At 50.9% G+C, this 12,361-nt stretch overlaps 1 protein-coding gene across 2 annotated transcripts in view; it reads right to left on the bottom strand.

Moving 5' to 3' along the window:
* The window catches only part of TPCN1 (two pore segment channel 1), a 45,682-nt gene extending 38,361 nt beyond the window's left edge, over nt 1-7,321 (bottom strand). Inside the window, exon 1 of one of the 2 annotated variants that reach the window (XM_054082132.1) lies at nt 6,432-7,321. In XM_054082132.1, coding sequence (XP_053938107.1) covers nt 6,432-6,543 — 112 coding nt within the window. In that variant the 5' untranslated portion in view covers nt 6,544-7,321. The remainder of the gene's footprint in view (nt 1-6,431) is intronic. The other variant, XM_054082130.1, reaches the window with a different exon arrangement.
* Between the last annotated feature and the right edge of the window lie 5,040 nt (nt 7,322-12,361).

Genomic DNA, 12,361 nt, shown 5'->3' on the forward strand with positions numbered 1-12,361 from the left:
ATCTTCCGACTACAGCAATCAGCTGGGGGAGAGAACGCTTAGCCTAGCCTGCTCTCCTGCTTTCACACCAAGAAGACGCGATCCGCGTCCTAAAGAAGAGACGTGTGAAGGGAACAGGCTCCCTCCCTCAAAGCAGCAAGTTCATTACTCCCGTCTTCATGAAAGGAGTGAGAAGAAGCTTCCAGACTCCTCAACCCCCTCTACAGCATCCTCTCTAATTTACAGTGAGCGTGCATGAAAGACGATACCCACCCCTAGTGCTCCAGGAGATGACAAAGGAGAAAGAACCATTTGACCCCAGGATAATGGAACACTAACCCAAGTCTTCTTTACCTTGTATACGCTTTGACTCGCTCAGATTTGAACAGCATGAGGCATTCAAGACGAAATCACTAGGATTTTTTTCTTTTACTGAGCGAAAGAGTCAACAGTGCAGGGATTCTGTTTGACAAAGCATCCTACTGTGAAACACACAATGTGTGCATTGTGCAAACCGATCTCCTGCAGGGCTAAGAAAACAAGGCAGGCTTGGAAAAAAATACACACGATAACGGCAGCCCGCAATACCGCCTGGTACTTTACTCTGCTCATGGTTTTCATTCTATAGGTACCACATTTACAGAGTCACGTTGAGAATGTCTTGATACAAATGCTTTTGTGAGTTCTGGACAACACAGTGCTGTTTCTTTGGAATCAAAGGTACTGGCTCTACCCTCTCATTATGGCAAGTATTTAAGTGCAGCTGAGACGGTTGGTCCTGCCTTCAAACCTGAATTCTCAGGATAAATGAGATTCCAGGGGATGAAGTATTTGGAACTTAAAAGCAGAAACACATTTTCCACTATTTCTAACACCATAAAGATACCCAACATCTCCTAAAAAGCAGTATTTACCTCCTTCCTCCGAGTCTACAGAGCTCATCACCCAGGGAAACGAATTGTACTGAAGGAGAAAACAATAATCTCCTTATGCTTGAGGTGCACGTTCCCCTTTCCAAGATTTTCACCCCTCACTCATCTCAGAGGCAGTTTTGCTTCGCTTTGCTTGCTTAAAACATTCATTATAAGTCATCTAGGCCAGGAAAGGATTAGAGAAGCACTGGCAGAAGTTGCTTGCAAAATGCAAGGCTGTTAGGTCGGAGAAATGAGACTTTCAGAGGCATAAACAACAACCCAGCACTCAGCTACCACTTGTGCTCCAGAAAAAAAATCCTCTCTCTATAAATTTTAAGGAAGTACATACTAAGAAAAACAAATCATGCACAGCAATGCAAACCAGCACCTCTTCATAACAAAGCAACGAAGCCTACCTGTCCACTTCCAGGAAAGGAGTAATCTGCGCTCTGCAGACAAGCGACGTTAACCACAGTGACGTTAACGGACTTACCCCAGGTACAAGGAGGAGCAGCTTCAACAGCAGAATTAGATTGCTTCCAAAAATGAGATCCCAGTCCTGCGCTTTGGCCATGCTTCACCTCTAAAGGCGGCAGCGGAAGCACTGCTACTGGAACTAATTAAAAGCAAATCAGTAGAACTAGGAGCCATGACGTGAGAAAATATCCTGCATCCAAGAAAGCCACCAGATAATCCAAAAGGCTGATTAAGAGCCTGGCTGGCAGAGATCTTGGGATCCGACAGGTCCACTGCAAGTGTTTGCCTGTACCCTCGTCCCCTGTTTCTTCACACCAAGAAGCTATAGCAATTCATAACTAGTGCCCAAGTCCTAACAATCACCTTCAAAATCCTTACTTTCATACAAGGATCAAAAACTACAGATCCTGAAGGATTTATTAAATTTCCCAGGTGGCTGGCACTCAAAACACCTACTTGCCTTCAAAGGTTGCAAAGCCAGAATGCTTTCAGAGCAACTAGAAGAGTTCCTCAAGAAGCACAGCCAAGAGATTGTGTGGTAACAACGTTCCCCCAAAGGTCAGTGTTTATCCTCCAGTTGCTCCCTCGGCCCACCAGAAAACACACACTTGTTTAGCACCTGGAGATCTCTGTCATCCACAGGTGGCACTAAAGGAAGTAGCAGCAGGAAGAAGGCAACAGAGATGTTTGAAGAGTGGGGACTCGTTGACCAGAGGAGCCGAAGCTGTGGACTATGGGCCCAGGCGCACGCGTTCTCCCTGCTGATACAAACACGTTCTGGAACCAGATCCAACACAGGAGAGACATTGCTTTAGGTTGCACTGATTACCAAAGATGCCTTTAAAATTCAGGCAGCTCATATGTCTCAAAAGAGCCCAATCCTGGGCCATCCCCCAAAACACACGTCTACCTGTGGATTAGTAATTGAGTTCTCTTTCAAAAAGACATGTTTGTTGTATACAACACCCACCAGCGCTGTAATCAGACCCTGTGTTCAGAAACACCGCAGGAGTTTCCATCAGCCAATTACAAAAAGAATGGCTTTGCCGAAAGCCTCTTCATCCATTTCATCAGGGAACGAGGCTGACGTGCAGAAGCAAGGCCAGGGAAGCGCCCGCCTTCCAGCAGCCCCGGGAAGCGGAGAACACACCACACGCAGCTCTAGTAGCCCAACCAGCGCCCCAGGGGCGGCCGCAGCTCTCCTTGGCCACAGCCGCGTTCCTCGCCAAGCACACCCTGGGCAGCCCTTCACCAACACAAACATCATTTTCTTTACACACCTTGGGCCACCTTCTCCTGCACAGCACAGAGCTGCTCCTCCCCCAGAAAATTCATTTTTACCTCAACAGCAAATGCAGTTGATTTCTTGTAAAAACAAAAAGAAGCAAAGACTTTAAATATCCCTTTTTCCACTTGTTATAACCCATTGCTCACTGTGTGGCAGAAACAGACACACAAAATACAACACTTTGAGCTGTACTTTCTGCTCTGAACACATCAAAATCCCACTTGAGGCTACAGCAATTTCCACGCAGGAGGCAAAGGAGAACTTTTATCTGATCTAATACAGGACAAACCCATGTGAATTCTTTTATTGCTTCTAGCTCCCGTAAAGAGAGACGTTGTCCTAGAGTTTCAAGGCTATGCACGCTGCCTTTGTACCTGAAAAACACACCTTGCACTTTGAGATACTTTGAGAACCCGGGAGTTGAGGTGAGGGATGGGAAATCGCTAAACCCTGGCTGCTTCTCACCGTTTTCAGCACGTGATTTGGTGGGAGGTCATGGAAGGATTGCATCACCATTTTCCCCTTCTACAGGAATTCCATGAATATTAGTCATTCACCTCAGACAGGTGCAGAGAACCTTAATTACAGCGTGCACAGCCCTCGGAGATTCTCAGATAAGACGTGGTAGGGAAGGGCAGCATCATTTTAATTAGCGTGGATTGCAGTGACGAAAGTGTTCTCTTGCGTCTCCTTCAGCTGTTGAAGCCTGAAAGAAAAATCCCCCCGCACCACAGTCCTTCACGTCGTAGTCAGAAAACTACAATACTGACCATGTTTTTCCTGGATGTTCCCCTCAGCTGTGCAGGTTCCTGACCTTTCCCTGCGGCTGTAAGCGAGAGTTCCCTGGGCGCCGTGCATCCCAGCACAAACCAAGGAAGGCAGAGTTTTAATATACCTCCTCGTGCAAGTATTTTCTCCCATTAAGTGCTTAAGAGCTGTACGATTAGGGAGATTAATTTTTGCAGCTGGACATTCCCTCTAAGAATGTAATTTTCCACACAGTTTTCTCATTTAGCTGTCTTTTATGCTAACCCAAAGGCATTCGCTTGCCCGGGAGAGGACTCGTCTGCAAGATTCAGAAAGGAATCTACTCTTGCACTCCAGTCCTTTCTTTTCACATCTGCAACAGACCTGCTTTCAGAAAACCCAGTGACTGCTCATTTCAACCCAGTAACCTGTCTGCATTCCGGGCAATCAACACCAGGACTGCAAAACTACAAATACATTTACCCAAGGACCCAATTTGTAATAAAGCTACACCGTGCATCAAGGTTTCTTGAAAGAAAAGCACAAGTTCCTTAACAAACATTAACACCGATGTGCTGAAACCACACAGACACAGAGCACTCGCTGAAAGATGGTTGCGAGGCTGGAATATAGATTGCAATTTAGAGAGGTTCATGGCACAGCAGCACAGAACCAGAATGCAATTTAATTCTGATCAACCTCTGACGCATGATTTAGCATTAAGGGCAGTGACACTCGCTTTGTCCTTCCCTCAGTGTCTCAGCATCACCTGGGAAGAGGATGAAGTGTCCTTCACTGCAAATGGTCCCAAGTGGAGTCTTGGTCCACGCTTCAACAAAGCTTTCTGTTTTGGCTGCCCTCAAATCCCTCTGAGTCGATGGTCAGGCACAGTAACAAGTGGGCTATAACTCAAATTCTGGCTGAATATTCTATTACGAGACTTTAGGAGTGAGGAAGGCAAAACCAGAAGGAAACAGCCTCCTGACCTTCCCTGTCCCCATGTGCTCACCATCACCCTGGCAGCCTCTCCCTCTCCTGAAAAGAACTTTTCACATACTATTTTTCCCTGAAAAAAAGACAAACAACCTCTAAATAAAAATGTGAAATTCTACAGTTCTGTTAAAGTCATTTCAGTTCTCAGCAGAGAAGTGGAGGCAGAGCAGGGAGGAACCATTTGAATTCCTCACAGCCTCTGTGAGACACAACTTTTCTGCATTTCACAGTGGACTTCCTTGGCAGGCTCAGAGGGAAGCTGGACTACACGTCCTGTTTTTTAAACAAGCTTACTTTTGCAAGCGACGGCATTAGTCTGTTCACTCACTAATTTAAGCTTCCCGCTTCTCAGAGATAAATGTGCCTTTCAAGTTGTTTATGCCAGCCTTCCTCTTCTAATCTTTCCTCCTGCTCTCGCTGTGCCCGCTGACTTCAGAAGGCTCCGTATCATTCAGTGACGCTTGCTGAGAATAAGGTTTATATTTTTACAGCAAATTCAACTTTAACAGTGACTAAAACACATGGCAAAATAATGGTTCTGCAATACCAAGAGACGCTTCATTTGAAGAATTCCAGGCAATGAATTCTCAAATACCACACAGTGATCTTTTAAGAAGCACAAAATTGGTCCCTAAACAATTTCCCTGTATTTCAATGGAAGCAGATTGTGGAATAGTTTTATTTATTAATACGTTTATTCTCATGCTTCTGCTTTAACACAATCGTCTCAGCTTTAAACGAGTGATAAACCCCATATGAGTTATTCTTTAAAGGGACAGGAAGAGGGTGGAAGAAAAAGATGAAAGAAGAGTGATTAAAATTAGTCACAAGAAAGCCGATAAATACAGCACCAGACAGAGGAAGTATTCTATTTTACTTAAAAGTAAAAAGCTAAACTTCAAAAGACAAACAGATGCCATAGAACAGATGTGATGGAGCAACGATGCAGCAGAGCTGCGAGAAAGCCAACTGGGCGATTTAGCCTGGGATGTGTTGCAGGGGTGGGAGAGGAGGAACCTTGATTGCAGAAGCTACCTGCTGGCTCAGGAAGTGACAGCAGGCAAAAATTAAGGGAACCCATATGATTGCAAGAGAGAAATCAAACCGGGGCAGTATAGAGTAGAGGAATAATGTAGACAAAAGGTATGCCAGGCCAGGAAATGATTTATCTGTAACGACTGTTAAGTTTGTGGCAGCAAGGGCCCAAACGGGAACACACAGCCTGTGCGTACACCTGCAATGTCAGCTGGAAGGCAGAGAGATGCGTTGAACAAAACCGCCAGAGGACAGTGAGTGAGGAATAACATAGCACAAAACCCCACTGACCCTGCTCAAACACATCTACTGTTCCCACCTCACCTACTGTGGAGCAATGACTTTAACGAAGATGTACTGAGGAGAAAGCACAGCTTCTAAATGATGGCAGCTTTTGTTTTCCCGTCTCTCAGTGCTCACAGGCTCGCTCTGCCCCACTTAAGGGGTTAAGGGCAGAATGAATATATTCCTTAAAGTACACCAAGGCTCTTTGATAAGAATTCAATAAAGACATTAAAATGATTTACCAAAGTGTACCACTTACTGCAAAAATCAGAATGTAAACTAGAAATAGGCAAAGCACCACTTGCAAAGGACAGAATGCTTTGTGGTGCCAGGACAACACTGCATGAGATAATTGCAGCTGCTGCATCTGACAGCTTGGGACAGCAGTACGGCACAGCGGTCACCGCCAAGGAAAGCAGACACTCTGGCCAAGGTGCAGGGGTCACAGATTATAACCTGGGAACTGCATAAAATGTGTGTTGGAAATGCCATCGGTAGGATCTGTTCATCCAGTGCCTGTCACACGAGTGCTGTGAGTAAACAAGGAACATAAGCAACTTCCTGATCTGATTTTCTCAGGCAGACACCAAGATAGCGAACGACAGCTCTGAGAGTTTTGGATCCTGGCAAGCCTAATAAAGAGCGGAGACTGCAAATGGAAAAACAAGTGAGGCCATCGCAGCAGACAGGGAACAACAACAACGCAATCTTACTTTCATTAGGCAGCTCCTCCCGATCCGGGTCATCTAGAGGGGCTGAGGCGCTGCTTCCACCATCATCCAGGGTGAGGATGAGGGGAACGTCATCATCCATGCTCACAGCCATCGCGTCCCTGTAGAGGCTCTGACTCCAAGAGCTTTAAATAACGCCTCTTTCAGTTCCACTTGTAGAATGCTTCTGTCAAAAACTCTCCCCAGGAAGTCTTCTTCCATCAGGGGTGCCTTCCAGAGATACGAGTATAAAGGAGCGCGCACCCATCTCTGGAGACCACAGTTCAGAAAGAGAGCTAGCTAGCTGCTTTCAAAAGCAGTGCAGGGTGCTAGGAGCACTGGCAGCGCTCGGGCCCAAGCCAAATTCAAACAGACAGGCCTGGGCTGCCTCTTCCAGCCAGCGCTTGGCCCGCAGGACAGCGGGGAAGCAAAGGAAAGCGCTTCTCGAGGAACTCCTGAGCTCCGGGCGCAGGAGGCGCGAGGCCCCCGGGGCCAGCATGCTGCTAAGAGGCCGCAGCACACATGGCTCTGTGCCCTCGCACGCCGACACGCCTCGAGTTCGGCTGGGAAGGGGCGAGAGGGAGACAGAGAGGCCGGGCTGGGGCTGCGCGCATGAAGCCCCCGCAGCGTCCGGTACCGGGTGGTGTCACCGCCACCGAGCCGCGGATTTCTTCGGCGGATAAGGAAACCCAGGCGGGCCCCGGGCAGCGGCAAAGGGCGCTCCGCAACCGGTTTCCCTCTGGGCAGGCCGGGGCAGGCACCGGGCAGCGCGGTGGCGGATTCTCCAGGCGGCCGAGCCCGGGCTGCTGCTGCGGCCTACAGCGAGCGACGGACCCCGACACGGGACTGTTGCCGCGCCGCGCCGCCCCCGGCCCGCGCTCACCGGCCCCGCCGGCCCCTTCACGAGCCCCGCCGGCCCCCTCTCGGTCCCCCCGGAGCCCCCGAACCGGCGACCGCTGCGACTCCGCTCCCCGGCGCGCGCGGCCCCGCCCCGCTGCCTCTCATTGGCCGCCGCGCCGCCCGCCAGCCAATGGGTGCGCCCGGTCCCGCCCCCTCCCGCTATCCCCGCTCCTCATTGGGCGGCGGCGCTGCCCGTCAAGGGAAGCGAAGGGGTTGGACCGCCTCGGGGAGGAAGGGGCGGGGCCTCGGGAGGGCAGAGCGCGCTGCCATTGGCTGCGCTGAGGCCACGCCCCCCCGCGCGGTATCCTAGCAACGCGGGACGCGGCGCGGTTCGCAGGCCGCTACGCGAGGAGCAGCACAGGCCCCGGCGTGAAATACAGCGCTGCGGGATCCCCGAGTGGTGGGGAGTCTCCAACTGGAAGGGAGCAGCCCGGTCTGTAATGAAGAAATCCGTTCCACTGGGCCAGGCGGAGCGTTCCTCTCACTCCCTCAGGCCACTCCCTCTGAGCCCAATCCAGCCTGACAGGTTGATTTTGTGCCCACAGGACTCCCGTCAGCATCGCAAATCTGTAGGTGAGGCTTCTGTCCAGCTGGAGCATCGCCCTCGCTGCCAGAGCAGAGGCGTCCAGCCTTACATTACCCAATTCTTTATACACGAGGCTTTCTGCTGCCCACCTGACACCCTCTCCTCCTGACTGGTATTTCTTTCTTTGTGTTCTCCTCCAGGGCTGGATTTACAAGGAGCATGATGTGATGAGAGATCTCAAAAGCAGCTTGAAAGAGATGGCCAAAATGCTTCAAGATCCGCGGACCAAGCGGGAAGCAGAAACAGGAGCAGCGGGCTCCTTGGAACAAGCATGCTGAGCTACAGCCGGACACTGGGCACCCAAGGACACAACTCATCCACTTGTATTGGAGCTCTGAGAATCATCGCTGGCTCTCAGAGACATGCTGCAGGAGGAGATTAAACCTGTTGTAGAGCAGTCAGGCCAGGCTGCTGCCTGCTTTGGGCAGTTGTGTGCCTCCTGCTACCTTCTGGCAAGAAGCATACACTGTTTTTCAGAGTGTACCCGCTCCATCACAAAGCTCCACTGATTTCAGTGGAAAGCAGCCCTGTAGCAAAACAACCGCAAAACCAAGCAAACAGCTTACTCACAGGACTGTCTCTTCTACCGAGCCACTGACTCAGCTCCAAAACCTTCTCTGCAAAGTGCTGCACCTATTTGGAGAGGCAGCAGCACCGGTCAGAACACAGAGCAGCAGCTACTGCAGATTGGGCAAGGCATTCGTTAAGAAACAAAGGGCTAAGCAGGGCAAAAAATTAACACTGCCCACACATAAAACCATCTTTGATAGTTGTTTGTAGCAACAAGGGCTGGGTGCAGCTGATTTTGGAAGCTAAGCAGTTCCCACGTTGGCTGGTACTTTGCTGAGAGGCACAAGACAAGGAGTCAGGGTTGAGTCAAAGGTGGAGAGTGTGATTTATCACAGTGCTGAGCAGACAGAAAAAAGAGAAACAAGAGCGGCAGCAGACAGGAGTCTCAGCTGTGATTCAGGCCTCTCACTCAAGTAGAGCATCAGTGACACTGGACGGGTTGAATCTGGAGCTAGGGAACAACTGAACGTTTCCCTCGCCTCACTTTATTCAGACTTGGTATTTGCTTCACATAAGGGCCAGCCTGCTACAGCAGGAACAGTATGTCTTTTGCTTTCACTCTGGACTGCCCAGCTCTGGCAGAAGAAGAGGGCAGAGCAGCAGCAAAGCGTTGAATGCAAGCAAGAACCACAGTATGAAATCCAAGAAACCCTTTTATATTTAAACCACCATTGTTGTTGTGTAAATAGCAAGGAAGAGCCAGCTCTGACCTCCTGGGAGCCCTGGGCCACTGTGGGACAGGAAAGCGTGTGGCTGATGCAATGGGCTCTGTTTTCCCCCATTGATTTCTTGGAGCCTGAACACAGCAGTCGGGGTGAAGCGGCCTCCCCTGGCCACACAAGCTACTGTCAACTTGTTTTTCAGATAAAATCTCTCTCCATTTCAAAAGGCTTCATCTTTCAAGCACTTTAGTCTTGTGCTTTGTGTCCTGCTTTTGAGGTCAGCAGTTCCCTGCCGCTCAGATTCCAGGCCAGTTACCCCAGTTTGCTGATGACTCACTGGATCTGACTCATCCACCTGCTGCCGGGGAACGGCTCTCGCTTTCCTGTCATCCTCAATCCTCTTGTCTCCATCTAGTGTCCAAATCACACTTCAGTTTCCCTCCCAGGCCTAACAGCTCCCACTTCACTGTGCCAACACCCACACTCCAATTCATGTCAGCACCCTGCAAGACCTCCTCCAAGAAGGCCTTAACTGCTTGCATGTCCTTATAGTTGTTACCCAGGTGGAGAGGAGCCACAGGACCACTGCAATCCAAAGTGTAGGGAGCGACCTGAAAGCCTGGTGCTAACCATAAGGATCTTCACCTTCTCCGGTTTTTAATACCGTCATGTTACACTTGCTCCCAGGACACTGAACCCCAGAACTGCTGACTCCCCTAACCCTCTTCCTCTTCTGCATGCTCACAAGAGCCATGGGCAAGGAAGAAGTCATTGCCGAGTGCTACCAAAACTACCTGTGCTCAGCCTTCTGCAGGTGGACACGTCCTGGCTCTTCCCAGTCTCCCAACAGCTTGCAGAGCTGTTAGCTGGGATGCAGCACACTGGGATGCAAAGCCCTCGGCTCAGCCCCATCCAAACCACAGAGCGGTGGCCAAGGAGGCACAAAGCAGCACGTGCCCCCCTCAGTCAGGGTCCACAGCAGAGGACAGAGGCTGTCCACAATGCAGGGCAGCTGCAGGGGCAGGCTCAAAGCACCACAAAGGTATTTGGACCTGGCGCCTCTTGAGAAGTCCCATCAAGAGCATTTCCTTTTTGGTCCCTTTGGGAAGGCTCCGTTCAGCACCCAGGGGCAATTCTACCTGGATTTGGGATAGGCAAAAGGATCCCTCTGTAGGGACGTGCAGGGAAAACCTGCTGAAGGCCCTCACACTTGCAGCAATTGGTGTCTGCTGTCTTGCCAGGCTGTGTGAGAGGCACTTCATGCTGTCTGCACCAAGGCTTGGCCCCGAAGGAGAAACACACTGTGCTTACCTTCCGTTCCCAGACTGAGAAGGAGCACTGAACACGGCAGGTGAAGAGTGTAGAAAGTGAGGGAGACAGCCATGACCTGTGCTGCCACCTGCATCCAGAAAAGCTGCTTGTTCCAGACACTCCTCACATCCAAGATGAAGAAAAAGGGAGATGGCAAGAAGGCCAAGAAATAAGCACAAAATCCATCCTCTGTCCTCCATTCTTCTCTCCCAGCAAGGCTGCCTGCTCCCCCAGGGCTCAGCTCTCGCTGGTTACAAGCATTAACTGAGACAGCAGTGGCCCCCAGCTGCCAGAGCTGGCTGTCACAGACAGAGGACATCACAGCAGTGGCATGACAACATGTCTCACCACTTTAGGTTGAGCTCTGTTGCTAACGGGATTGGACCAGGAGCGTCCCTCCTGGCTGCACTTCCTAGCTTCAGGGCCCTTCATGTGCTAGAGCAGGTCAAGGCCCAATCCTGCCGCTGCTCAAGATGGCAAATAATTTCGGGGGGCAGGATGATGCCCTTAACCTGACCCCATTTGTCCTTGAGTGAGTTTGAGAGAATGTTTCCGTTTGCATGGGAGGGAATTGCCAGACTCCCAGCGATTCCCCTGTGTTCCCTGACCTCAGTGGCTCCCGGCTGCAGCCTCCCTTCCCAGGGAAGCAGCAATGCTGGCTGCAAGCCCCGAGTCACCCAGCCCGTGCCCTTTATCTGCCTCTCTACCTGTACTTCTCAAGACCAAGTCACTCTCTCCCACCTCAGAAATGGAAATCGAAGAGGAGTTGTTTGGGTCAGACAGTTTTTGGAGGCACCAGCTGTACCTGGACCCCACAGCAACATCCCACGGACCAAACATGAGGCCGAGATTTACCTTAGATTGTTTATTTGGTGACGAGCGTGGCATTGCAGCAACAGCACCTGAGTACAAACCATGGGTAAGGTAGCTGCTCACACATCCTCATCACCAGACCCTGCTAAAATCCCTGTGGCAGGTTCCTTCTCTGTCATAAACTCTGTCCAGCTCAGGGCCATCCCACTGCCAAAAGGACACGGGGCAATGCCATTCCTCACCTCTCTGCTCATCCTCCCTTCTCCTTCCTTGCCAAAGGAAGCACAGATGAACTGGAGCCAGGTCAGGAGAAAGTCAACGAGATGGTCAGGGCTGGAGCATGTGTCCCATGTGGAGAGGCTGAGGGAATGGGGCTTGTTCAGCCTGAAAGTTTCGGAAGGACTTGGAGAAGCCTCCCAGTACCTACAGAGAGGAGGTGACTGTGAAGTTTGAGCCAAGCTTTGTGCTCAGGTGCACAGCAGGATGGGAGAACAGGCAGAAACCAAAACATAAAAGGCTCTGGCTGGAAGTATAGGGAAATTTTTCCCCTTCAAGGACAGCCACGCAGTGGGTGCCAGAGAGGCAGTGCAGCCTCTGGCCTTGACGGTTTCCACAACTCAACTGGGTAAAGCCCTGAGCAGCCTCCCCTGAGCCCACAGATTGCCTCCCTCAAGCAGCAGGTTGGGCTGGAGAGCTCTTGCACCCTGTCGAGCCCGATGGCATGCGACAGGCAGGACAAAGAGCTCCTCCCCCCTCCCCAGAAGTGGTCAGCAGAGTGCTCGGCCCTGTCTTGTCCCCATGAGTTCTGCCATGGGCGTACCTGTGCCTTTCTCCTGGATGGGCCCTGGACCTATGTTGTAGGTGGATCCATCTCCTGCTGTTCTGACTTCTCAGCTGGACTTCCAGGACAGATGGAACGTGCATTATTACTGTTCCTCATCTGACAACCACTGGGCAGTCAATGACAGTTGCTGTTGCCACCAAGGCTGTCCCTCTGCAGTGCAGCAGCCACCCTTGGTTCCCAGCTCATCCTCGCATGTGGAGTAGCCCAATCCTTCATTTGTGGCTGCGGGAAGCCCTAGGGTCCTCAC

This window comes from Cuculus canorus, chromosome 17, assembly GCF_017976375.1.
Source record: "Cuculus canorus isolate bCucCan1 chromosome 17, bCucCan1.pri, whole genome shotgun sequence".
NCBI classification, from domain to species: domain Eukaryota; kingdom Metazoa; phylum Chordata; class Aves; order Cuculiformes; family Cuculidae; genus Cuculus; species Cuculus canorus.